This window comes from Pteronotus mesoamericanus, unplaced genomic scaffold (assembly GCF_021234165.1).
Source record: "Pteronotus mesoamericanus isolate MK-2021 breed Mesoamerican mustached bat unplaced genomic scaffold, CSHL_Meso_final scaffold_21, whole genome shotgun sequence".
In the NCBI taxonomy this organism is placed as follows: Eukaryota; Metazoa; Chordata; class Mammalia; order Chiroptera; family Mormoopidae; genus Pteronotus; species Pteronotus mesoamericanus.
Window position 1 is genome coordinate 21558015 of NW_026555310.1, and position 27859 is coordinate 21585873.

General features: G+C 34.3%; 1 protein-coding gene and 1 pseudogene across 6 annotated transcripts in view; both read left to right on the forward strand.

Moving 5' to 3' along the window:
• Window positions 1–27859, forward strand: part of C2CD5 (C2 calcium dependent domain containing 5) — an 83500-nt gene that overhangs the window by 496 nt on the left and 55145 nt on the right. For 5 of the 6 annotated variants that reach the window (XM_054591332.1, XM_054591334.1, XM_054591335.1 and 2 more), the window contains exons 3-8: window positions 10112–10198; window positions 13472–13643; window positions 15927–16022; window positions 18276–18431; window positions 19874–20072; window positions 25183–25334. In XM_054591332.1, the coding sequence (XP_054447307.1) occupies window positions 10112–10198; window positions 13472–13643; window positions 15927–16022; window positions 18276–18431; window positions 19874–20072; window positions 25183–25334 (862 nt within the window). Of the gene's footprint in view, window positions 1–10111; window positions 10199–13471; window positions 13644–15926; window positions 16023–18275; window positions 18432–19873; window positions 20073–24093; window positions 24189–25182; window positions 25335–27859 lie in introns of those variants that run through there. The other variant, XM_054591338.1, reaches the window with a different exon arrangement.
• LOC129085069 (leucine-rich repeat-containing protein 34-like) lies at window positions 16400–17116 on the forward strand (annotated as a pseudogene).

The following is a 27859-nucleotide window of genomic DNA, read 5'->3' on the forward strand; positions in this document are numbered from 1 at the left end:
CAAGACCTGTGAAGGATCCTACCCATCTTGGCCCCAGTCCCTCCGCCCATTCCCCTTCCGATAATCCTGTGTACTTTGCTAGCCCTGCCTCCTGGGAGGGCTGACTGCCGAGACTGCAACCCATGTGACGGGTGCGCGGCTCGCAGCCGTCTGCGGCACTCTGCGCCGCTCAGGGAGTCTGTTGCTGCCCTCCCTGCATGCTGGGGTGACCCTGATGTCAGGGCTCATTACAGGCCACCTGCCAGTGAGAAGATCCGAGGCGTGGCCGTGGGGCCACCGAGATACACACGCACACGCACGCGTACACACGCCCTTCTTTTGGGGAGGATGGCTCTTCACGCTAGAGTGATGGAGATGATGTTAAAGAATGTAGATGCAGTAGGTTTGGGCACTTTGAGACCTAGAAGGGTAGGAGATCCACTCTTTACCATTGTATTTTCTGAATCTCGGTTAAGTTCTAAAACATAATGTTAACACTTCTTGCTCTTGTCTGGACTGGTAGGTCTGATGAGCTGTTTCAGGATAATTTAGCGCCTTGGGGTAGGAAATAAACTAAGTGCCATAAATTTAAATTGCAAAATTGCCTTTTAAATTTAATAATTAGTTTATAACTCATGCAAATTATCGTAGGCCGTCGGAAGGTAATAACCCAGTCTATGAAAGAAGCCAAGTAAAAATTGTAATAAAAATTGATATGATGAGCCAGAGGATTAGAACAATAATCATTTGGCCTATGAATACATAGAATTGATAGATACATGATAATATGCCCCTTGATTTTATTGCAACATAAAATATTCTTTATGTTCCGTAAAGGTTCTCTAACCTAATATCTGCAGTTTTTCCCCCAAACGCTGCCGTGGTAATTTTAAACATGAACTTCATTTGAGAAATAGTTACTGTGTGTGTTCCTGGGCCAGATGTTAGGTAATGGGGATGTACACATTTCCAAGGCATAGTCTTTGCTTTCAGGTAGCTCAGAGGCTGGCCCACACTTTAGGTTAATAGCTAATAACTAATATGGATTGAGTCTTTTTTTTTTTTTTATCCTCAGCTGAGGAAATGCTTATTGATCTTTAGAGAGAGAGGAAGGGAGGGAGAAAGGGAGGGAGAGAAACATTGATGTGAGAGAGGAAAGTCCAGCGGTTGCCTCTTGGACACTCCCTGGTGACTGACTGCAGACTCAGGTGTGTGCTCTGACGGAAATGGAAGCCCTGGCCTTTCAGTGTACTACTGGATGACCTCCAACCAACCAAGTCACACTGCCCAGGGCTATTAAATCTTTTTGTTGACAGATCTGTGCTAAGTAGTTTTTATTTATTGATTTTAGAGAGAGAGGAAAGGAGATAGACAAAACAATCCTGCTATTGTATTGTTAGCATCCCATATTACAATGGCAGTTAACTATGGCCTAGGGGTGGCAAATTATTTGCCTAGGGTTACTTAACCTTGTAAATCTCAGTAGCCTCACTGTCTGTTATCTTAATGCTGCTTCTCCAAGCAAGACCTGAGTGTTGTTGTAGAGTGTGGAAATTTAACTCTGTTTCTGAAGGTTTAGGGAGACTTCCTAAAACAGTGACATTTGAGCTGGGTCTTGAGGGACACTCAGGATTTTTACCAGGCAGAGGGAACATCAAAGGCACAGAATGGGATATATGGTATGTATAGAATGTTTGGGATGTTTCTGGAGTAAAAGAGTGTATGTGGGTAGTGGAAGCCATCAGTGATGAGGCTGGAAAGGTAGGCTGGAGTCAAGCTTCATGTTTTATACTGAAGGAATTTTCCTTTATTCTATAAGCAGGAGGTTAGCCAAGTGAGCTTTTTAATCAGAGATGAAATGAGATCATGTTTATATTAGGTTATTTCTTTGTAGTATGACTCGAATGACAGACTGGACAGACAAGAGATGAGGCAAGGGCAGTAGTTAAGGGAGTAAAATGATCTAGGCAATGTGTGCACATATAGTATAGCCAATGGGAATAGTTTAAAAGAGAAAAATTTGAGGGACATTTCTTATCAGGCTTTGGTAATAAAGGGTTTTTGCTGGTAAGGAAGAGGTTGGATTCAAGGGTGACTGATTAATCCCTTCTTTCATCAAACAGTTATTGGGTGTCTCCTACTTGCCAAGCTCCACGCTAGTCACTGGTACAGCCGATGCCGATACGTTGGTGAACAAAATAGACTTGGTTCCTATTTTTATGAACCTTATATGGTGGTGGAACAGATAGACATTAAACAAATAAAGAAATGAATAAATATATAATTACAAGTTGTAGCAAATGCCATGAAAGGCAACAATGGGAAGAGAATAGCAGGGAACATCTATTTTAGGTTGAGTAATCAGGGAAGACCTCTGAGGAAGAGTGAATTAGGCAAAGACCTGCTGGATGGGAAGGAGGTGCTAGCTGTGTTTGTACAGGGGAGTTTGGAGCAAGAGAGGCTGGAGGAGGAGAGTCTCAGCAGAGGGAAGATCCTGAGATTTGCTTTGTTTTAGGAAATGAAAGATGTGTGTGGTTGGCATGTTGTAAGTGAAGAGGAGAGTGTATAGGACAAAGTTGGTTAGTCCAGGAACCAATCTTGCAGCATCTCATAGGCCCTGGTTAGGAGATTGGATTCTATTGTAGATTCAATGGGAACCAGTTGTTAAGATGAGCACTTTTGTTCTGTCTGGAGTAGGGACTGAAAAGGGGAGAGAGCTGAAGCAGGCAACTGGTTAGGAGATTCTGTACTAGTTCAAAAAAGAGATGGTAACAAAGAGAAGTGGATGGATTCCAGACACACTTTGAAGATAGACTCTAGAAGATTTGTTGATAGATTAGAGTAGGGAACCAGGGAAAGGGAGACTAAAAGATGACACCTAGCTTTCTGGAGTCCTGGGGTAATTTTCTGAGACTTCATGGGGTTGACAATGATTAAGTGGATGGAGAGTCAGCTTCCCTTTGGGTATTTAGGTATGAGATGTCTTGGACCTTCAGTTGGAGTGATCAAGGAGAAGCTTGGATTTGTGAGTATAGTGTTCAGAAGAGGGGTATGAGTTAGAAATGAGCTCACATAGGCCAGTGCTTCTCAACTTTGTGACAGATCCAGGGCCCCTTTATATAACAGATATTTTGAAATCTACCCTTTAACTATCTTGCATGATATTAAATAGCTAATATAACCTAAATATGTTCACGATTTTAAAAATCAATATAATGCTCTGTTATATGACAAAGAAATAAAATTATTTTTTAATGTGTATTTCAATATGGATGTACTTGTTCATGACCACAGAAGACATGAAGTAATCAGATTGAGTCCATGAATATTTATGGAGCCTTTGTATAAATCATATAGTGTACTGGATTTCATACAGTGTACCAAGGATACAGCAATGAATAAACCCAAAATTTGTTTAATCATGGAACTTACATTTCAGTGGGAGTAGGGAGTTCATAAAGATAATTAAGTGAAAGATAAAGTATGTTAGGTGGTGAGAGGTGCCCCATGATAAAGTATGTTAGGTGGTGAGAGGTGCCCCATGTGGAGAAAAAAATAGAACAGGGATGCAGAATAATGGAGTGCCTGACTTATGGGTAAAACCACGGGAACATGACTGCTCCTTGGACCGGGAAACAGTTGGGTATTTTTGGCATCACAGGCCTTCATTGCCACTGGCTACATGATTTCCCAAAATAGGAAAAAGGAGAGTTGTCCCTTAATGTACATGATGGTTGTATTTCTTGATAATTACATATATTAAAACCCTATCCCACTACTTTCATCTGTAAAACTGAGTGAGTTAGGTTCTGGATAGATTTTTCACCCATGTGACTATCCAGTGGGGCATTTGAAAGTCATGGCATAAGACAAGTCTTCATTGTTGGGGACTGTTTCTTGTATTGCAGGATACTATCATCTCCGGCCTTCCTCATTAAATAGTACTACTATTTGTCCCCCAAACGACCCTAGAAATGTCTAAACTTCCCTTAGAAGTTGGTTCTGTCCCCTTTGCAAATCTATGATTTGGGGTGGGGGGAGAGAGAAAAGGGATAGATCCTTGAAAAACTTGACACTAAGTATTTTATTAGAGGCGGAGAACTAGGGGTAGAAAATTGAGATTGTCAGCCAATGGGTAGGCGATAAAACGGGAAAGTAATGTCTCAGAAGGCAAGGGAGGAAGTTTCTAGAAAGAGGACTTTCTCAATTGTTTAGTGACACTGAGAGGTCAAGTAAGAGGACAAAGACATCATTGGATTGGGTAACACGGAGGCAGCTAGTGATCCTGACTAAAGGAGTGATAAGGACAGAAACTTACACTGTAGTGACTTAAAGAGGGTTAAAGTACGGGGAAGGTGAGGAAGTGGGAGTGGCAGATTGGGCAGCTGTTAGAGGAAATACAGTTATGAAGGGGAAGGAGAAAGTGTGGTATTTGGAGTACAAAGCTTTTATTAAAAAAACATAAGTTGGAAGATAATAGAACATATGTGTGTGCTAATAGGAATAATCCAGCAGAAAGGAAAAGATTAATGCAGGAAAAAGGGGATAAGGAAGGATTATAATTTAATAAAGGGATAAATTGTGTGAGATAGACTCTAAGTACTTTCTAGCCTCATTGGAGAGGGACATAATGAAACCTGGGCTGGTGATGAGAAATCTTTGCTGGGTTTGAATAATGGTAAAATTTTCACAGGCGGAAAGGAAAAGGGGGCATTTTTTTGATGACTAGGACAAACTTGGTAAAAGCAAAGGCAAGACAGAGCCCATGTAATTGCAGGCAGGGTTCTTATTAAATAAATGTGGGAAATAAAATTTGGCTAGGTAGGAAGGGATACAGACTACCAAGTGGTCTGAACGCTAAGGGGGCAAGTGTGCAGTGGAAGTTGTCTCAATCCACTTCCATTAACTGACTCGTTACACTGATCTGCATTCCTTTTTTTTTTTTTTAAAAAAACAAACAAATTTTATTTATTTTTAAAAAAGGGAAGGGAGGGAGAGAAACATAGATGTGTGAGAGAAACATCAATCAGTCACCACTCCAGTGCCCCCTCAACTGGGGACCTGGCCTGCAACCCAGGCATATGTTCTAACCAGGAATCAAACCTCGTGACCTTTTGGTTTGCTGAATGACGTCCAACGCACTGAGGCATGTCAGTCCGGGCCACATTCCTACCATAAGTGCATTCTTCAATACCCCATACAGCTAGATTATTCTCCAGTGTACTTGTGTGCCTACTTCTCCTATCATTTGGCTGATAAACTTTACAAAGAGGCAGTTGTTTATGCCAATTCTATTACTGTAATTTATTTAAACCTTATATAAATTGGTGAAATAAGCTGATAATGCTACATTAAGACTTCAGGGTACAGTCACTAAAAATTACAATTGAACTGGATGAGGACTAAAAAATCTAGGATTCTATGTTCTTGGTTTTTTATGAGCAATTTTAAGTTCTGCCACCGCACTTGAGAGAAACTCAAATTGGCAATTAAAGGCAATACATTATGGATGTAGTTTATGGGAAAAAAATGATGTACAACTATAAAGAATGGATCATTACTCAGTCTTACATTAAAAGAGACAGGAATGAGCCCTGGTTGGTGTGACTCAGTGGACTGAGCACCTGCCTGTGAACTAGAGGGTTGCGGATTTGGTTCCCATCAGGGCACATGCCAGGGTTGGGGACAAGGTCCCCAGTTCAGGGGCGGGGGTGGGGGTGGCGCATAGGCGGTACAAGAGGTGATCGATTGATGTTTCTCTCACATTAACGTTTTTCTCCCTCTCTTTCTCCCTCCCTTCCCCTCTCTGTAAAAATAAATAAATAAAATATTTTTTAAAAAGAGAGGAATGAATATTTATATTTTACCTTAATGTTTACTGTTTACATTATTTTTAATGATCCTCTCTCTGATTTAACTAAGTTACTTGATTAGTCGATCAAATAGTGGTGCTGACTGCGTTGGTTGAGGGAATCTCTACAATATATGATGTGAAGCATTTACGAAGCCAGTGAAGACCAAGTAGTATTTAAAGATGATTATTAAGAAAAAAAAGATTTTATTTATTTTTAGAGAAAGGAGAAGGGAGGGCGAGAGAGGGAGAGAAACATCAGTTGCCTTTCGCGTACACGCCACACACACACAGGGTACCTGGCCTGCAATCCAGACATGTGCTCTGACTGGGAATCAAGCTGGTGACTCTGTGGTTCACAGGTTGGCACTCAACCCACTGAGCCACACCAGCCAGGGCTAAAGATGATTATTCTTGCAGGAATCTCAAGTATGAATGGGATGGGACTCTGTACAAGGAAGTATTAACGGAAATATATCCCAGTATTGGTGCATGTTACAAATTGTTCTGGTAAACTACATTATCATTTTGTGTTTATCCAGGGGCCTTTGAGGGAACAGGGAGAAGAAAAGGGATTAATATTAAATGAGTAATTTCTATATATCAGACATTTTGCTAGGTGTCTCCATGCATGATCTCATGTAATGCTCACAGCAACCACCCTTTTCAGCAGAGGAAGCAGCTTTAAGTACCAGGTTAAATAGCTTTCTCAAGGTAATTTAGCTAATGAGTGGGGAAAGAGAATGCTTGTACTCTACTAGGGAATCTCATTAAAATCCCTGATGTTCTTTAATAAAGTTGTAAGGCATTCACTCAATTGCCCAGTAATAAAATCTCCTTTGAATTAAATAAGACCAAATGGACTGTGAGTCTTTAATAGAAGGGGAATCATCACAATGTTGGCAAAATGCACACTGCAGCCTTTTTCTTTTTCTGAAATCTTGTTTTTTGTTTGTTTAATGCAGTGTGGGCACCATTGTATCTTTACTGTGCCTAGAGTGGACAGCTGACCAAAAAACAAAAAACAAAAAACAAAAAAAGAAAAGAAAAGAAATCACCCCTCCCCCAATATGGTACCATAATATAGTGGGGTAAAACTGAAGGGGGGGTTAAATTATAACTTAAAAAGTGACATGCTGTGTTTGGCAGTTGAGCCCAAACCCATAAGTACATTGACTTTTGAATTGTTTTATAAATCCTAACTACATTTTACTTCAGATAAAGCAGTTTTTAGGTAAATTAGACATTAAGTATTTCTTTGATATTTTGAATATTGAAATGTAATGAAAAATTAGTAAATGAGCAGTAACCTTGATTCTTCAGAGATTTCTTTTCCTTCATTAAGTTTCATTTTTTAACATTTGTGACTTAAACATTTTTAAAAATTATGCAAGAAATACCTGAGCAGCTCCCCTTGCAAAAGACCTGAATACTCAGAAGTAAAACTCGAAAGCTCCTTACTTCTTTCTTATTACACTGTACTATATGCCTACACCCTGCCAGTCCCTTGTTCAGAAATAATTACTGTCAGTCACGTATTCTGCTACTTGGTTTTTTCAGTGATTATTTCATTGACATTTTCTCATGACAGTACCTATAATCAACTCTATCCTTTAGGAAGATTCTTTAGTTAGTTATTCAGTCACTTTCCTGTTGAATGACTCTTTAGTATTTTGTATATTTTGCGGGGGGGAGGAGGATGCTTTATGTTAAAGTAGTACTTAGGATAAAATCCTGGAAGTGGATTTTGAAATCTATAATTTGAATCAAAATAGTTTTTGTCATTTGGATTTTATTTTAATTTTAGGTGTTTTGGGATTTTAAAATAATACTTTACAAAATAGTTAATATATGTTCATGATTCAAAATTCAAAAGGTACAAAATGCATCAGCCTCTCAGTGTCATTCCTTTAACAAAGCAGTCTGTTCGGTTCTTTGTAGTGGCAGCTGTTAACATTTCTTGTATATCCTTCTAGAAATAATCTGTGCATATAAAGGCATATTTTATATGTTCTATAACATTTTGTCATATTTCTCTATGCAAATTATGCAATATTCCCTGTTCTGCAGTAGAAAGACTTGTTTTGGACATTGTTCCATACCAGTGGTTGGAGAACTGCTTCATTCTTCTATTTAGGACTGCGCTGTGTGGCCTTACTGTATTTAATTTAACCAGTTCCAAACTGATGGACATCTAGGTTGTTTCCAGTCTTTTGCTATTACAATGCTGCTTTATATACATTGTATATACATTGTATACCTGAATTTAAAGGATATAGGCATTTAAAATTTTGATATTATGTTGTCAAACTAGTGTAGAGATTGTTCTAATTTACACTCACTGCAGCAGAGTATGAGAGGGCCTCACTAACACTGTTTTCACACTTTTTTGATCTTTGCCAACCTGGTAAGTAAAAATATTGGTTTAGTTTGGTTCTCTTAATGTGAATGAGGTTGATCACTCTTGACATATTTAAGACATCTATTTTTCTATTTCTTTGATATGTTTGTTCATGTCTCTTGTCCATTTTTCTGTTGGTTTGTTGATCTTGGTTTTTAGGAACTTATTAAAAATTGAATAAATTAGCTTTTTGTGATGTATTTGGTACCTTTCAGTTTCTTATCTCTGATTTTATCAAATTCCTTATCGTGCAAGAAGTTACTATTTGTATGTAATTTTTAAACTTTTTTTATCCTCTAGCCACACTGCTTAGGAATCATATGGTTGGAATCGTTCCTGATGATTCCAATTGAATTATAATAATAACTAGAAAAATATGCAGAAGATAAAAACTAGTTTTGGATATTTTGCTCTTAGAAAACTTCCTAGACTGATTAAACATCAATATCTATAAGGATTATAACACCAAAAGTAGGATTTTAGGTCAAAAAGGAAAGGAGGTTTTGTAGATTATCTGCTTGAACCAGCATTTCCTAAGTATCTGCAGTGTACGAAACTCAGTGCTGGGTTCTGTGATAAAGGGGACATAACCTTCAGTGAATCCTAAGGTTAGGAAAGGCCCTATGGTGATAACTGGTAGAATTAGGGAAGAGTTGAAGAGACTAAATTTAGGGAAAGTAAGGCAATCTAGGAAGTAGTCGCCTAGCTATTTTGCTCCTAGGCTTCCCGAGTACTTTGCAAGTCACCCAAAGATTCGCAATCTCTTAGTATAATGCTCTCGAGTTCCATCCATGCTGTCGCGAAGTTTAGTAGTTCTTTTTTTCTTTCTGCTGCGTAGTATTCCATTGTGTAAATGTACCATAGTTTTTTGATCCAGATAAGCCAGAGGGCTAAAGACAAATACTATATGATCTCACCTATAAGTGGAACCTAACCAACAATACAAATATGCAAGGAAAATAAGACCAGCAACACTGAAAGGAAAAGAAACCAACAGAGACAAGAGGGAAGGAGGGAGGGGTGGGCAGGGGAAAAGGAAGGGAAGGGGAAAGTCAAGGAACATATAGCAAGGACTCATGGACAAAACCAAAGGGGAAGAGCTGAGGGAGGGAGGGACGGAGGGAGGGGCAAGGGAAAGTGGTGGGGGGTAGGCAGAGACAAATGTATTTGAAAAAATAAATTAATTAAAAGAAAAAAAAAAGATTCACAATCTCCATTCTTGGCTGGAAGCAAGCCCCAGGGATTTAGCCTGCTTTCCACCACCTTCATTTCCTTAATGTTAATTTTGGAACTTCGTGATTTAGTGTTTGCCAAGGCTGCTCTGAAATAAGAGTCTCTCCATCCCTTTCAATTGCCCCTAAAGATGAGAACAGAAAACCCTTAATGACTGTAGTTTACTGCTGATCACTGTATGCACACATATAAGAAATTTAAAAATAATATGGGGAAGTTAGTATGCCAAAGACATATTTATTACTGAGTTCTTGTAATAATGGGCTGTCATTCTGGATTCCCTCGCTGAGATGGTAAGAGAAAGCTAGCCTTTCACCTTCTGATTTTATTTTTCCTTGTCTTCCACCCTTAAAATTTTCTCTTGTCTGAGCTCCTGTTTAGTAAAGATTCCTTTCTCCATACTGACTTAATGGTCAGCGTTTTAATTTTCTTTTAGAGCTAGTTAAGCAGAACAGTGGGTAATCTCTAGCACCAGGTATAGTCTAGGAAATTTTCTGGAACCATTCATTATTCTTTTTAAAAGGCTTAGGGGATAGTTATCTTTTTTCTCCTCCAAGGTTAATCCTCCCATTGCTTGGCTAACATTAAATTTTATTTGTCTTCACATATTTGATACCCATATTTTATAATTTCTTGTTTGTTTTTAGGTAAAATTTGGTAATACCACCTTTAAAACAGATGTGTATCTCAAGTCCCTCAACCCTCAGTGGAACTCGGAATGGTTTAAATTTGAGGTAAGTGTTTAAATGTCAGCATTTTTAGTGGGGTTTTTTTTTTAGGTGACCCTTTTCCCCAGGAATGATCAGAATATTTTATTAATTTCAGATATAGCAGTTTTCCTGTACCATAAAAATATTTCTTAGGAATATTGAGTTTTTAAAAAATTATGTTACAGTTAAGAAAATATAAATATATGAATAGGAGAACCCAGAAAAGGTATTATATTATAGAGTAATTTTCTCTTAATTTTAGAATATATCAGAAATCACTTAAGAATAGTGTACAGATTTTTCAAAATTTGTTAAATTGTGGTAAAAATATGTCATAAATATTGCCATTTCAACTATTTTTACATGTACAATTCAGTAGCATTAGTTACATTCACAGTGTCGTACAACCATCACCACTGTTTCCAAAACTTTTTCATCACTCAGAAAAACTACTCATTTAGCAATTACTTCCCAGCTTCTGCTCTCCCCAGCTCCTGGTAACTTCTAATCTACTTTCTGCGTCTTTGAATTTACCTATGCCAAGTATTTCATTAAGTGGAATCATAAGTCTTTGTCCTTTTGAGTCTGGCTTCGTTCACTTAGCATATATGTTCAAGGTTCATTCATGTTGTAGCATCTATTAGAATTTTATTCCTTTCTATGTCCAAATAATATTTCATTGTATATTACCTATTGTGAATACTTTGGCAGTGAGCATGGATGTACAAGTATCTGTTTCAGTCCCTGTATTAAGTTCTTTTGGGTATATACCTAGAAATGGAGTGGCTGGGTCATATGGTAAAATCCATGTTTAGCTTTTTGAGGAACCACCAGACTGTTCCCCAAAGTGGCTATGCCATTTTACATTCCCACCAGCGTGTATGAAAGTTCCAGTTTTTCAATATCTTTGTAAACACTTGTCATTTTTTAAAAAACAAACCATTCTAGCCAGTCTGAAATATTTCCAGTATAATTTTAATGTACATTTTTATTATGAATGACTAACTTATGATTTCTTATGGCCAAGGACCATTTGCATTTCTTTTACTTTGAATTATCATATCATATTTAAACCCCGCAGAGAAGATATTTAGATTATGGAGATAGACTTCAACTTGGTGACCAACTTACTATGAAAAATGTAGATAAACGTGGTATCTCTTTGGTTTTGATTTTCATTTCCCTAATAACTAATATTGTTGAAAATATTTTCATGTGTTTATTGGGTGTTTGTATTTCTCCTTTGGGAAACTGACAATTCAAGTCCTTTGTTCATTTTTAAGTTGGTAAGTTTATCCTTTTGTTCTTGTGGAAGTGTTTTTAAAATACTGTTAAACTCTGATCATATATTTGATTGGCAAATATGTTCTCACATTCAATAGGTTGTCTTTTTCACCTGGTTGAAAATTTCCTTGGGTGTACAAAGTATTCAGTTTTAATTAATTTTTCTTTTGTTGCTCATGCTTTTAGTGTCAAATTAGAGAGTCCATTGCCAAATCTGAGGTGAAGAAGATTTACCCCTGGGTTTTCTTCAAAGAGATTTTTGGTTTTAGCTTTTTATATTCTGGTCGATTAATAGGTGAATGAATGTACACAAAAAAACATTAATGTAGTTAGAGATTGCAGGGACATCTTTGGAGAAATAGTTAATGGCTTAGTTTATGATTCTTTTCCTTTCAATTAAATGTATAGATAATGCTGTAATGGTAGGCAGAATGCCTTTGATGACAGGTGATTCAGAATGGATTGGAATACAAAATGATCATTTTATTTTAACATTTCATTAATGAAAGTTTTCAAATATGCACAGAATTAGACAGATTACTGTATCGAGCTACTTACCTGTCACATATCTTTACCTGTACTTACGAAAGTTGTCTTCATTCTGCTGTTCTTGTTTTATCTGTTAGCAAAACCTCATTTTTTTGGTGGGGCGTTGCAGGAATATTTTACGGAAATTTTATCCATAAAATTTTAATTATGTTTGTCTTATAGAAAAAGACCCCCCCTTTTTAAAACAAATCATCAAGTCACATACTTCAATTCTTACAATAATCTTCAGAGTCTGGATTGTTAGCCTAAAATCAACAAGAAATTAAATGGGGGATGGGAAAAGACATGAAGTTTCATAATTAAGTTTAAAAAACTTAACCAAAGTATTAGGATTTCAGTGATACCACTTCACCAAAGCGTATAAAAGGACGGTAACAGCGATTTCAGTTAACCGCAAACTTAGCCTTCATTAATGCTATGGGATATCTGCTGTAACAACAAACATTCCTAAACGGTTATTTAAAAAATATAGCATTTTAGTTACAGGAAATAATCCTTTTGTATTCTCTCCTAGTCTTACTACCATCTATAATATTGTGTACCAGTTAGCCACTATATTTGATGAGGATTACTGGCAAATTAGAGGATGGCAGCCAAAGTGAATGTGTCTTCCATGAGAAGGTTTTTTTTTGTTTTTGTTTTTTTGTTTGTTTTCTTTTTTGCCTTGTTCTCTGTCAGTCAGTTTGGACTGCTGTAACAGAATACCAGAGACCGGGTAGCTTAAACAATAGCATATATCTCTCACAGATAAGGATGCTGGGAAGTCTGAGATCAGGGTACCATCATGGCTGGGTTCTCGCGAGGGCCCTCCTTCTCATTTGCAGATGGCCATTTTCTTGTGTCCTTATGTGGTGGGGGGCTAGAGATAATCTCTCCCTGTCTTCACTAATAAAGATACTAATCTCATTTATAAGGGCTTCACCCTCATGACCTAATTACCTCCCAAAGGCCCCCAATTCCCAGTACCATCACCTTAGGTATCAGGACATCAACACTGTATTTTGAGGGGACACAAACATTCAGTCAATTGCATTATAGTTCCAGTCTTTAGCATGGTGTTTGTCGCACTTTAAGTACCTGATAATTAGTTAAGTAAGTAAACAAAGGAGAAAGAGAAGGTAGACATTTACTTCATGAATTTAATTTATGAACTTAAATTGTTTTTTCTTACAAATAATGTTAGTTTTGCTTATAGTTTTATTCTCTGAAATTGTCCTTAGAAATTACGGTGTCATTGTGCTTATTAGCATCCTTATTCTATAGATAATATGTGAACTTTATTATGACATTTCTAAAGCATTTTTGCTGGATACCATTGGTAGAGTAGTAATACACAGGATAATATGTATATGAATTGGATTTTTCCCCCCAGAAATAAGTAATCATTTACATTTGATATATGTGTACATTTATAGTAATGGAGATTTTTAAATTATAAGATTAAATTTTAAGGTATACTTTTAGGTGGATGATGAAGATTTACAAGATGAACCTCTACAGATCACAGTTCTTGACCACGATACTTACAGTGCAAATGATGCCATTGGTAAAGTGTACATTGATATTGATCCTTTACTCTACAGTGAAGCTGCAACAGTCATCTCAGGATGGTTTCCAATTTATGATACCATACATGGTAAGGAGTACATTTAAGAAAATAAATCACAATCTTTTAAATTTATCCTTAAAGACTTCTGTCTACACATGGTGGTTCTAAGGGGATAAATGGTGATGGATGAGGACTTGACTTGGGATGGTGAACACACAATACAGTGGACAGATGATATGTTGTGGAAACGATTCTACACTTGAAACCTGTATAATTTTGATAACCAGTGTCATTCCAATAAATTCGATAAAAAGAAAAGAAAGAAAACAGGAAATATTGTATCTTTAAAAGATGCCATCTCTTTAGATGTAGTCGTCAGTTATTGTTGGTAGAATTGTTTCTTTTCTGAACATAATTTTAAACAATTTTTTGAGCTAAATTTCTACACTATGGTAAGTAAATGCATTATTTAAAAATCATCTCATATTCGTGCTCTGTGTTTCTATAAATGTATTTTCAAACTGTATTTCATTAAGTTACACAGGATAGGGATTAGCAAAAATAAAAATAAAGTGCTACTTTATTTTTTGTTTTTCCAAATACAGTTATTTTTATAAAAACCATTGCTTATATTAACATAGATTTATCATTACTTTAAATGGAGTAATCAAATATTTTTTAGAATTCTCAATTTTAATTTATCATATGGTAAATGTTGGTAGATACAGGTCACAGAAACAAAAATTCTTTGAGGTTCTCGATAACTTTTAAGATTGAAAAGGGTTCTGTGATTGAAAAGTATGAGAACTGCTAGCCTAAAAAGATGCTGTCTTTTTAGAATGGTAAATGGACCTGAAAGGCACTGGCATATGCCTCTATTTACAGTCTTGCCTCTTTCTGCCTATTTTACATTTTTGACCTGACAATTCCACTGATAATCATTTATTGTAAGAAAATAAGATGTTTGTTGAGATATATATACTTATTGTGATGTTACTTATATTCTATTATTATATATTAATGTTTAAATTTGTAAAAATAAGTTGCAAAATAGGATTTACTTAAATAATTTACAGCATGTATAGACTATAACTTACATAGTCAGAACTAAAGCGTGTTTTTATACTAGAGTGACATAAGGAAATGTGCATGATATATTGTGAATCGCAACATCAAGACTATAAGACATTATAGAATGATCCCAAGTTTGTGTAGAAACAAAAGGATTGTATATATGTAATGTTACTGGCAGAATACATGATAAAATGTCTATCCTTGGATAGTTTTATTTCTCAGCTATAATCCACCTTTTTCACCTTTGTCCTCTTTTGCTTTTTTCCATTCTTTTCACAATTTATACAGGGTGAGGTAAAAGTAGGTTTACAGATGTTCGTATGGGAAATAATACAATAATTAATAAATAAAAATACAAGAATAAATTGTTTTGTGTACTCACAACTGTAAACTTAATTTTGTCCAACCCAGTATATGTCATCTTTGTAATCAGAAAATAAAATCTAGTCAAATGTTGTATTACCAATTTAAAAAAGCCACTGGACAATTAATCTGAGCTTGGATTAAAGGCAATAGCTATATGAATGACTGAATTTTCTAAACATATTATATTAAATATTGCATATAGTTGTTTAATATGGGTCCTTTGTTAGAAACATAATCTGTTATTTCAGTGGGTAAATGAGCAAGTCACTCTTCTTAGGAAGGTTATTCCATAAGTATGAATTTGACAGGAAGTCAGGACAGTCAAATAGAAATATTTAATAAATCTTTAGAGGTAGAGGCTGGGTCATTTTTATTTGTTGGGGCATCTTCTAAAAAATTTAGCTTATTTTAACTTATTGTATATTCATTGAAAAGAATGAAAGTTCTTTATTAAATGAGATTCTTGCATTAGTTCTTAATAACATTTACTTTGGGTTAATAAACACCTGACCTTTAATACTAGCTTTACCACTCACCATTGACATACAAATTATTTAATTTTTATTAAACTTTATTTTTTTACTCTGTAAAATAGGATATTAAGCACTATGAGAAAGTACTTGTAAAGCATTTAGAACATTGTCAGTACTCAGCAAATGTTATCATCATCAATTTAAATGGTCCTGCTTTCCAGTTAGATTGGTTAAAATAAGTGGAAACTTGTAGTAAAATGATTATTATTCATTCTTTAATGCATGTGTGTTTTTCAGAAAATATAATGAAATGGAATGAAAATAGGAAACGAAGTTAATGCTGTCATTATGATTGATACGTTATTTTAAAATCATTAATTGGCATTTATTTGCTTGATTATTTAATTATACTTTATTTTTTTAAAGTAGAAACTTGATTTTCCTTTTGAAATTGTAGGTATTCGTGGGGAAATCAATGTAGTTGTCAAAGTAGACCTCTTCAACGATTTAAATCGATTTAGGCAGTCGTCATGTGGAGTCAAATTCTTTTGCAGTAAGTAAAATACATTTTATTACTCATTTAACAGGAAATTTAATAATTGATAAATATGGGAAATCATATTAATATTTTAGAAGGCTAATGGAAAGTCTATTATACTTTGGTTTTAATGCCAAAGAGATAATTGTTAATTTTTCAGAAACAATTGTTATAGCTCTGTGGACTATTTATCCGATTTTAAAATAAATATCTAATTTTTTCAAGTTCATACAGATTTTTATTAGAAAAATCCAGTGGGGCACAGGCGTGCACCTGGTTGTCATGACAGTGCCCGTGGCCCATGGGGAGACTGTGTCTGGCCTACCCCAGCTCCAGCCCCTTCTCCAGCTTCTACTTCAGTCTCCCCCAGCCTAGCAGCATGGTTAAAGGGAATGACATTAAACATTGCTGAGAGCAGCCACTCAGTGCCAATAGAAAGAGTACCAGGTGAAGATTTTTGGATTTCCCCCAGAATTTTAAATAATCTATATATTACTCATGGAACAGCTTAACCTCATTCACTTTTAAACCTTAGGTTTCATGGTATTGGGCCTGAAGGTGGAGAATTGTTGTTAAAGCACTAGATAAGAATAAAACTCTGACATACCTAAGGTCTGGAAACAAGATTGAAAACAAAGGTAGAATGTTTTTTATGCTGCAATGCTGCCAATTAATTTATCCTTAGAGAAATTAGATCTGGGTGCCTTTCATTTGAGAAGGTAAAGTATGATAACATTTGCTACAGACCTAACTCAAAACCATACAACTAAGGGAATATACCTAAACCGACCTCTATTGTATGGTGAACTGGTAGACTCAACAGCTCATCTAAGCTGAATGTTAAAAGAAAATCACTGGCATATTGAACTACGTATGGCTAAGCATGATATAAAAAATTTGGTATAAAATAGTGATGTGAAGTACTGTATCTAAAGAGTATCTTGATATCCATTGTTGTCATTAGTCAGCAACAACATAGAGGGAGAAAGACTTACTGTACTTTCTCAATGAAAACAAATCCCACCCCCCTAATATCTGCATTTGGGGAAATGAATTTGATGAGGCTACATGTGTGGCATATTCAGACTTCATTCAAATGGATTGTCTAAAACAATACAGATGTGAAGCCTTTTGTGGTAGATGTACATATGTGTATGTTGCAGGAGTCTCCAGTGGCCTTAAAAACTGTAACTATTGGATACTAACTTACAGAGAAGCTTGTGGCCACTCATGAAATGTGGGTTTTACTTTTGTGTTAGTAGTTCAATATCTATGAAAAATAAGATTAAGAATAACTGTCACATATTTGTTTTATTACTTCACAGATTAATATTTTGTTGCCTATTAAATTTTTCTTTCATAAGTTAGAACAAGTTACTTTGGTCAAATGTGGATATGACTATATTAAACTTTGTATACCTGTCAAAAAGAAAAAAAAATCTAGTGCTGTTTTACTCTAGTATAGGACACTGGAAGGTAGATGTAGAGCACTATAGGCAAGCACTATCATGCTACCTAAAACTACATAGGATTCTACAGGTATGGAGCCCCATGATGCCATGTAATGTGGGTCAGAATTGAGCAGTTCTGGGCAATTTATAGCTAGTTTGGATTAATAGGGTTGAAAAATCCTAAGTAGTTACCTTCAAGGCACGAATGTCTATTTTAAGAAACTAGTTTGGTGTAGATGTTCTCAGGTTTTCCCCTTTTTGAATCTGACCAGATCTAATTAAATCCACTGACATTTGGTATTTTACATATTAAATGAGTCTGTTAAGTAGTATAGCAACTACTGAACCATGATTATTAGAAATTAAAGGGCTGCATTACTTCTCAGATTATGTCAGAAAGGTTTGATTTTTGAGACTGGTGTACAGAACTTTTTCATAGGGCTTTGAATCAGTAAAGTTTTTTGTACCCATTATCTGCTTTTTACCCATTTAGATAATAGTCAACTAGCTGACTTTAATTTTGATTATTTTGTGCTTTATATGAAATGTTATATAAGAAGTCATAGCTGTTTTCTAAATTATAAAAGTACAATTTATATCCATTATGCCAACATGGGAAAAATGAGAGGTCTCACAAAAGGAACTTCGATTTCTAAGAATAAAATGAAATTTAGGAGACGGGTTAATTGGAAGTATTATTATGTTTACATTTTAGATTATCATAGTAAAAAATGTTCTTGTACTATATATCTAAAAGGTAAGAACTTAGTTGTGTATTTTTTAAAAACTGAATTTAACCTTCTGATTCTTTTAACAGCAACATCTATTCCAAAGTGCTATAAAGCTGTAATAATTCATGGATTTGTAGAAGAACTTGTGGTCAATGAAGACCCAGAATATCAATGGATTGATCGAATTCGCACACCAAGGGCATCAAATGAGGCCAGACAGAGACTCATTTCTTTAATGTCAGGTATGTTTTTTAAAAAACTTCATTACTGCTTGACTTAATACTCCCAAATTTTTAACTTCCTTTTGACGTGCTACCTCAGATTTTACAATGACCACTATGAATGGAAAGTGACTGATTCCCTACCCGTGGTCCTTTCCTCCTGAACACATGAATTCCCATCTTGTAACAAGAAATCTAATCAGAAGCTTATAATTCCTTCTTAACTAGGCAGTAAAAGGAAATTGTGCTCATGAAGTGGTATAGTGGAAAGTGCCCTGAGCAAGGAGGTAGGAAACTGGGTTCTAGCTTTTTCTTTCTAACATTTATTTGTAGTAACATTTATTTGTAGTAAGATTTAGGTAGTCTTCTAATGCTTTCTGTTCAAATGTTGCCATTTTATAGTCCTTCTCTGACAACTTATAGCTCCTTCTACCCCTCTCTGACAATCTTACCCAATTACTTTTCTTATGTTTTTTGAAGAGCTTATTTACCATCTAAAATTTATATGTATATAAAGGGTCTGGCACAAATAATGCCCCTGTTTTATTACAAAATCTTTTATTACAAAATCATAAGCATGTAATTCTGTAACATAACAATATCACATTCAAGCATACCATATGACATTTTAGGTCAAATGAAAACTATAAATTATTACACCCATATTATTACTCTACCAACCATACTCTGGCAGGCCTTACTTCTGCTGGACCCTGTATGTGTGTCTGTATACACACACATTCATACATATATACTAGAAAATAAATAAGTATTAAGTATTTATATATAATAAAGTTATATAGTTTAAGTAGATACTTGTGCTTACATTACTATTAATTATATTAATGCTTATTTATAAGTTTGATTATATATTACTTATAAGTTATAATTTATACTTATATTACATTAATTTAATTTAGTTAACATTTATAAATAAGTATGAATGTGTTATATTTAATATATTAAATACATTTAATTGTATTCTACATATTTGTATTATATGATATATAATAATATATAATGCATAAATTATAATTGTTAGACTATATTATATGCTATATATTCTATATTTTATATATAGTATCTATATTTGTTTACTTTTTTTTATTTGTTTCTTCCACCGTTATGTAAACTCCACTAAAATTAGGGGCTTTATCTTTCTAGTTCACCTCTGTATATGTAGCACTTAGGAGAAAGGAGTGCCAGGCACATAGTACACAACCAAAAATTATTTGGTGAATGGAATGCCTGAATGAGTGAACCTTATCTGCCACATCTGTAAAATGCAGCTAATAATATCTTACCTTCCTGAAAGTAAGATGCTGAACCAGATAATCTTGTAGGTTCCCTTCAAGTTCTAAAAATCCATGATTTTTAAGATTCTTTTATTCTTACCCTTACCCAGTTTTATTTCATAGAATGTGGAGAAATAAAGCAGAATGAGTTTTCTTCCTTTTTGGTAGGTGAACTGCAGAGGAAGATTGGCTTGAAAGTGCTTGAAATGAGAGGAAATGCAGTTGTTGGATACCTACAATGTTTTGATCTGGAAGGTGAATCTGGTTTAGTAGTACGAGCCATAGGAACAGCATGTACACTGGATAAATTAAGTAGCCCAGCAGCATTCCTTCCTGCATGTAATTCCCCATCCAAAGAAATGAAGGAGTAAGTATGAATCAATGAATTGATCTTAAGGAATTTTTTATCTTTTACCTATACATTTTCATTTGATGTGAAACGTTTTAGTAGTGCTGTTCAACATACATTTTTTCTTATGGTGATTTCTCTTATCAGAGATGACTATCAACATTTCAAGCTTAAAACTATTTAAATATTCCTAATATTTTATTTATAGCCTTAATATGAAATTCAAAGAAAGTAATATAAAATTAAACTTATTCAGATTTTTAAACTGTGTATCTAAAGCATAAAGTGAATATTTATGCATTGTGTGGAATTGTACTTATTCTCTGGAGAATCCTTCAAAATTGAATTATACCTGATAATTCAATTATGTTTATTATTAGCAAAATACCATAGAAAGCAGTAAAGACTGACTTGTGCAGGGGTCTCAAACTTGAATGTCTACAGAGGCCATGCAATTTATGTAAATAATTGGGTATAATTATATAGGTAATAATGGGGACTTTATAAAGCAGACATTGACAAACTTTCTCTGTAGAATGCCAGATAGTAAGTATTTCAGGCGCTAGCTATATAGTTTCTATCTTTGTTCTACCAAAAAAAAAAAAAAAAGTTTACTGATCCTGATCTAAAGGAATTTAGGCTGACACATTTTTTTAAAAACTGTGTGATCCAACAAAACTTCTGTTGACTGCATTCGCCTTGTGTGTCGTCTTTCAACATGGTGATGCTGGTGCTGTCAAAAGGGAATGTTTGAAACTGGAACTTAGTGTCATAATGATGGGATGAGGTAGATGATCTTGTTGGAGGCAAGAAATGCTGACCATCCTACACAGCAAGGGGCATTCTATACAATGAAAACTTGTTTCATGCTAAACGCCAGTAGTACTTACATTGAGAATCACTGATCTAGAGATTCTTCTAGATCAAGGGTCAACAAACTTTTTTGGTAAATGACCAGAAGGTACAGTAACTCTGCTGCTGTTGTGTGAAAGGAGCCATCAACAGTATGCAAATTAACGAGTGTGATTGTGTTAGAGTAGAACTTATTTTCTAACAAAACAGGTGGCAGGATGGATTTGGCCTGCTGGCCCCTTTCCTATATGATCAGGGAGTCAGAATTTTGTTGTCAAAACACCGAAATGTTTCCTAGTTCAGCAGTAGTCAAGAAAGGTTGACTAGGAAATAATCACAATCTTTTTTTAAAAATAATCTTTTTAAAAATGAGATTTTCCTCTTTATCTTAAGTTTCTTCTTTTTGTTCCATTATTTCCTTTCTGCTGGCCTTTATTTATTTGGATTAAATTTTCATCACAAGAGGGAGTACATATATTTCCTAATTTTATTTGGAAGTACGTTGCAAGTGAAATAAATTTTAAATAAATTGGAAGAGTGAATTTGCTTTATGTTCCATTTAAAATGGACCTTAAAAGTATATCAATTACCTGCTGCAGCAGGTAAAGTCAGATTGCAGGAGTAGATTTTGGGGGGAAATCAGACTTTTTTTCTTGTTCCCATAGCAAATTTAAGTCAGGACCTGGATCCGTCCTCCTCCTGCCACCTTCATCTTTGGTATAACTAGCTGCCTGAAGGGGTCTGGCTTTTGTAGCTGTGATGCCTGAAGTTTTTCTCTTTTCACTAATTACTTAGTGGAAAGAGAAAGCTATATTACCTGTTGGTATCTTAGAATGATATAGGGGTAGCAGGGGAATATTTATTTTTAACGTTGACACTGTTGCAGATGTCCCCCATTTCACCCCCTTCCCTCCCTACACCAAGCACCCTCCCACCACCACAGTGTTGTCTGTGTCCATGGGCTTTACATATATGCATATATGTTCTTTGGCTAATATCTTCCAGGCCCCCCATCCCCCTCCCCTCTGAGATCTGTTGCAATAATGTAAATGTTCTGGAATTGTGCTAAGTTTTCTCCTTTTCTAAGTTTGTTATACTGTTTGCCTTAAAATACTCACACCATGAAGAATTTAAGTTGCTTCATTAAGATTTTCTGAAAGATATCTTACTACCTAAGTCATGTTTAAAAAAAAACAAAAACCATCACCACACTTACTCAGGCTGCTTTATCTCAACTAGCTTCATTGTATTTTTGATAATGAGTCAATTTGAGTGCTAGCTTAAAATTGTTTTATGGTTCAGTTGATTTCAGATAATTATTCTGGTATTTAATTATAACATTTTTGTTTCTAGACAGGAATTTGATAAAAGGTAGTTTGTATTATGTTCCTGTCTGAGTGGATTTGGTATTAGAAGTGCCACTAGGGTATTTCATGCAAGGAGACTGATGAGAATTAAAACTCCAAGAATACATTATGATGATGCTCTAGTGTATTTGGATTTTAATGTGATATCATAATTTGAACATTTTACAACTTTCATTTTATTTTATTCATTTTATTTTACCTTTATTAATGGTGTGTTCTACTCTATCAGTTTTTTTTCTTTTTAGATATTTAATGTAATGCCCAATATGAATTGTTTTTTCTTGTTGGTGTGTCCTAGCTGAACTATCTTGATGGTAGAAAGTGCATCTACATATGATTTATTGCTTTTCTGCCTTAGAAATAAAAATACTTTCTAAGAGACTTTAGCCATAATTGCTCCTTTGTATGGACTGATAGTCACTTCAACAGAGAAAGAGAAAAACAAAAATAAAACCTCACTCAGTTTGTATATAAATAAGTCACCAATGAGATGTTTGATTTTTATCAGTTATATTAAAATACAGTTTAAATTTAAACTAGCAATTGAATCAGACATTTGTCTTCTTGTAAAAATCTGTGATATTTTCAGAAAGTAGTCTATAGACCATTTTTGCCAATTAATGATAGCTCGTGTTTGAACCTGTACAAATTGTGATTATTGGGAATGTCTGTTGTGCAATGGAAAAGAAAAAATGCCAGGAAAACTTGGGCTCTTGGCCTGCTTTTAATTTAAATTTAAAAAAAATGGGGATATGATAGATTTTCAGTGTATTCACATATGATTCTTTTCATCTTATTGTGCATAAACAAGGGCATTGCATAGTGAAATAATTGCTAGTATGAAGTACAGGATTCTTAGTTATATAGTATACCTTTTTTCCCCATTCAGTGAAACTATATCCTTTTAGCGAAGTTTCTTTGTGAAAATTTGAAATGTTATATATTAATATATACCCGTGTAACTTATTTAAAAAGGTCCATACATATACATGATGTGGTCTGTTGCAGGATATAAGTTGATATCTTACAAAATTTTAATTCAGAATGTAGTTTTATCTGTTTAAGTTGAAATAATCTGTTTGAGAGTGCTGGACAAAAATTATTTACATTGCATTATTAATGTGTTCTTAGAAGCAGTGTTTCCTCACTCTGTTTTGTCCCCAGTTAACTGGGGTTTAAGCTATATACTTGGTGTGCCAAAATATGCAATGTTTATATCTGCTTATATCCATTCAGTTCAGTTATTTCTCTTTATGCTGTCATGCTTCTTATTCTTAAGTACGCCTATCTTGATGTTCTAGACAGAAACAGTTTTGTTCAACTTTCTCTATGGAAAATATAATTAATTATATAAGCAATTATTCATATGTCAGTTTCAAAGTTAATATAAGAACTTTATATTTGACTTTTCACTTTTAAGGGTATTTGCTCCTTAAAATACTGTGAAGTGACCTCTATGGTGATCAAATAACAAACATTTTAAAGCAACTTATATCCAAATCTTAGTCTTTTTTAAAAATTTAAGTCTACTGACAATTTTGCTTGCTATTTTTCATATTTGCAGTCCTAATTTATTAATCTGATCCTTTAAAACTATAACCATATCCTAATGAATACATATTTAGCTTTTTAAAAAATTTTTTCAACTTGTTTTTTGCATGCTAAGGACTAAAAAAAAAATTAATTCTTCTCCCCTGTCTAAAACTCCTTTGAAATTATTTTAACATAACTTTGCTATCTGTTGTATGTATTGTTTTCTTTTCTTCCACTTTGGCCACAAATTCCCTCAGGTCTCCGCTGGTTCATCCTCCAAGCCATGGATGCCGCTCGACTCACAACAGCCCAATTCACACTGCTACTGGCTCACGGCTTACTCAGAACTTCTCTGTGTCTGTTCCCACTCTCATCTATACTGGTACGAGACTGCTCAGTCTGTAGAGCTGGGGAAAGCAGGCCACGGGCAAAGTGGCAGCAAAGGGCAGACAGGCAGGTAGTATAGGCAGGTACCGCGAGTCTTGGCTTTCTCCTTTCCTCACTTGAAGTCCAGCTGCAGTGAAGAAATCCTGTATTTAGCCACCACAGAGGCTCTAACTACATGGAAGTAAAAGCATTCTTCCAGTTTCCAAAGTCTCTTCCATAGATCCTCTAAGAACCCTGTCTGATGTATGTGTTCTATGCATTTTTAGAAGAATCCTCCAGTATATATTTTTGACATTTCAGCTACATTTGGTTAGAATAAAAATTGATGATTGGATTCTGAACAAAATAGCTACCAAAGCTTCTGATTTGCTTATTTTCTTTATGTACAAAACTTGTTAAGGTAGGGTCTGTTTCATTCTGTGGAAGAGAGCTATTGGAAAACAGGTAAGCAACTATTGTACATAAAATGAAATATTTCTGTGTAGCTCTGTTAATTTTCCTCTCTGCTTTGTTTTTAGCTGTGGCACTCTTGATGCTATAGGATAAGGAAACATTTTTCTTTTGACGATATCTGTGTGTGTGTGCAAATATAAAAAAATTGTGAATATTTACACACACCATTTGCAGTCTCATCATTTTTTCTTTTGTAACTTAAAAAAAGCATTGTTTATTTGAAAGTATTTTCAGTCATGTGTTTTATTATTTATTTCTCCTTTTAATATTTTTACCCCCCCTCCCCAGCCTATCATTTCATGCTTTCTTTGCTCTTTTGCTTGGCTTATTAACTGTTTCAGTGCAGATAATTATTTATCTGAAGAACGATGAATGATTAAACAGCAGTTGATTGACTTTGGTCTCATACCCAGCTCCACACTTAAGAAATGACTGCTGGCCCTGCCCCAATACCTTCCTGGTGTTTGGATCATGCTGCCTTCCATCAAGCCCTTTGGCACATGATTATTTAATATTTCTCCACCTTCTTCTGGCAGGATTCCCTTCAATGAAGATCCCAACCCCAATACTCACTCATCAGGACCCTCAACCCCTCTGAAAAACCAAACTTATTCCTTTTCACCTTCCAAGTCCTACAGTCGACAGTCCTCTTCTTCTGACACAGATTTGAGTTTGACACCCAAAACTGGTAAGGCACTTCCACCCACCTTTTATTTTTTTCTATTTTTTTCCTAATTAGTTTCTGTTCCTTTTAGCTTTCCATCCAAGCCTTTTCTCCAGTTTTTGGCATTTCAGTTAAAAGATAATGTGAATAGTGATCATTTTCAGGTACTACAATTAAAATATAAAAATTTTGTATAGTTCAGCAATTACCGTGTTTGGAGATCTCCATTTTATTGATTTAATCATAGTGTGGATACAAAATCCAGGATTTATTTTTCCACGTAGATATTTTTCATTTCATGCTCAAATTAAGAGGAATAACATCTTAAAGCATTTGAATAGGAAGTTACATTAATAACTTGCAGTCCAATTCCTGATGCAGTATAAGCATTTTGAATTCATTGTTTCTATTTCTGAATTTATTTGTAAGATTTTATTATGAAAAAATCTTAAAAACGAAGTGGTTATTTTGGAATATGCACATCTATTAACTTTTTGTTATATAAAACGTTTGGTTTTTCTTGCTTATTCCCTAGGTTAGAAAATAGCAGCTTTGCTTTACTTATTGTTGCATATATCTCAATGTATGAAATTTATAATTTTCTTACTCCTGTGTGTGTTTTGATAATCTGAGTTTTTATGAATATGTTTTATGACAAAAATTGATTAAAAATTAAATTAGTTTTTTAATTAACTTATTTGGTCATTAAATTATTATTCTTGAGAAAAATAAAAAATAAAACATTTAAAAGTTAATAGTTTACAATTTTTGTAAATATTATTTTTGTCTGGCAGTTTCCTTGCCAGATTGATGAAAAGATTTTGCATGATTCTTATATTATGTTAAATACTTTAATAACTTTATTTTTGTGTTAGATAAGAAATTTATAAAATGACCTTAGATTTTACGAAGGCAGTGTAGGAGAAATCTAATTCTAGAACCAGTGCTACTTCCAAAGTAAAGAAAGGGCATTAAAAAAATGTAGATTTAATATCTATTTTTATAAATGTGGTCATTTATGTGACTACTTCTTTGAAAAGAATAGCCTTATTTTTACATATACATAATTATGAGTAACATCTAAATATAATTGATATTTAATAGTAATGGATGCATTGGCATGTAGCATCCTAACCATATTCAAGTAGTACGGGCTTTGGTTTTTTTGCTATGTTTTGTTTTGTATTTTTTTTAGTAAAGAATGAGATTCTAGTGTTGAATTCATGGCAGTCAAAATAAGGATGAAAGACTTTGCATAGTGTTTGAAGAATAAGTTTTCTTAAAAATATTTTTAAAATGTTTTCCACTGGCTATTTCTTTGTGTATTCCAGGCCACTTCTCAATATACTTATCTTTATTTTCATTTGCCATACCACAGATAAATTTTTCAAAGTATTTCTTGGTCTTTCTCTTTCTTTTTCTTTAATTCACTGTAAAGGCCAAGACTAAAGAAGATTGTCAAGTAATAAATGAACCGAACCAGCCTACTCTCCTCTTAGCCTTCTACTTTGCATTCAGCTGTATTATCAAATGAAAACTTTTTTGCAGTTTGATTTCTACTTCTAACTTTATAGTTTTTAAAAATTTGTTTATAATAGAGGTATTATTCTCATATATTTCTATATTTATAAGCCACCTTTAAGTGAATTGTTTGTTTTGCCTACAATTACTCGCTACCTCAGTAGCAAATTTATAGGCTATTAGACATTTTTAGTCCTTTGGCTTTATCATTAGTGCCTGAGTATTTTTGAATGCTCCCGAGGAGCATTCTCAGTTCTCATGGAGATTTAAAATGGCAAATATGATTGTTCTAAAAATTTTAAAACTGTAGTTCAGTATGTATTTCATAATTCTCTGCTTTCTAACTTACCTACATCTAAAGTCAGTCTCTTGAGAAATAGTGAGAATAGATAAGCTGATTATTATTGATTTATTATGTATAAACTGGGGAGCCAAAAACAATCAAGTTAATAAACCTTAGACTGAGAAAGTTGTTTTTTTCCATCTGTAGTAAAAACTATCAGCTGTTTTTCATATACCTCTTGCTTTCTTTAAAAAAATCACACTGATTTATTTCTGTTTATTCTAATTTTTGATATTTTATAAGATTTTTTTTCATATTTTTTTCCAAGTATTCAACTAGTCACAGTGGAATTTTAGAATGCTAGTGTTAGAATATTGATTTTACACCTGCCTAAAACTAATTTTTACCTTTTTTAGTGAGGTTTTTAACCATGTATAGTGTTTGTGGTTCAGAGGGTATTTGGCCCTTGAGTACTCAAATCTTTGTACATGCAAACAGTACTATGGTCAAATTTGAGTACTTAAAATTTAGAGGAAAAAGAAAAGTATTAACATCTTGAAGCTAGACAGAAAGAAAATATATTATTTATTTAAAATTAATAATGGCAAATGCTTAACGTGGTACTGTTTGGTTTTTTATGGGTATTGAATTTAAATACTTACAAGAACTATGGTATTATTTTGTTGTTTGTTTAGTAGCATTTGAAGAGCTGTACTTTACCACTTTAAATAAGTGTTTATATATG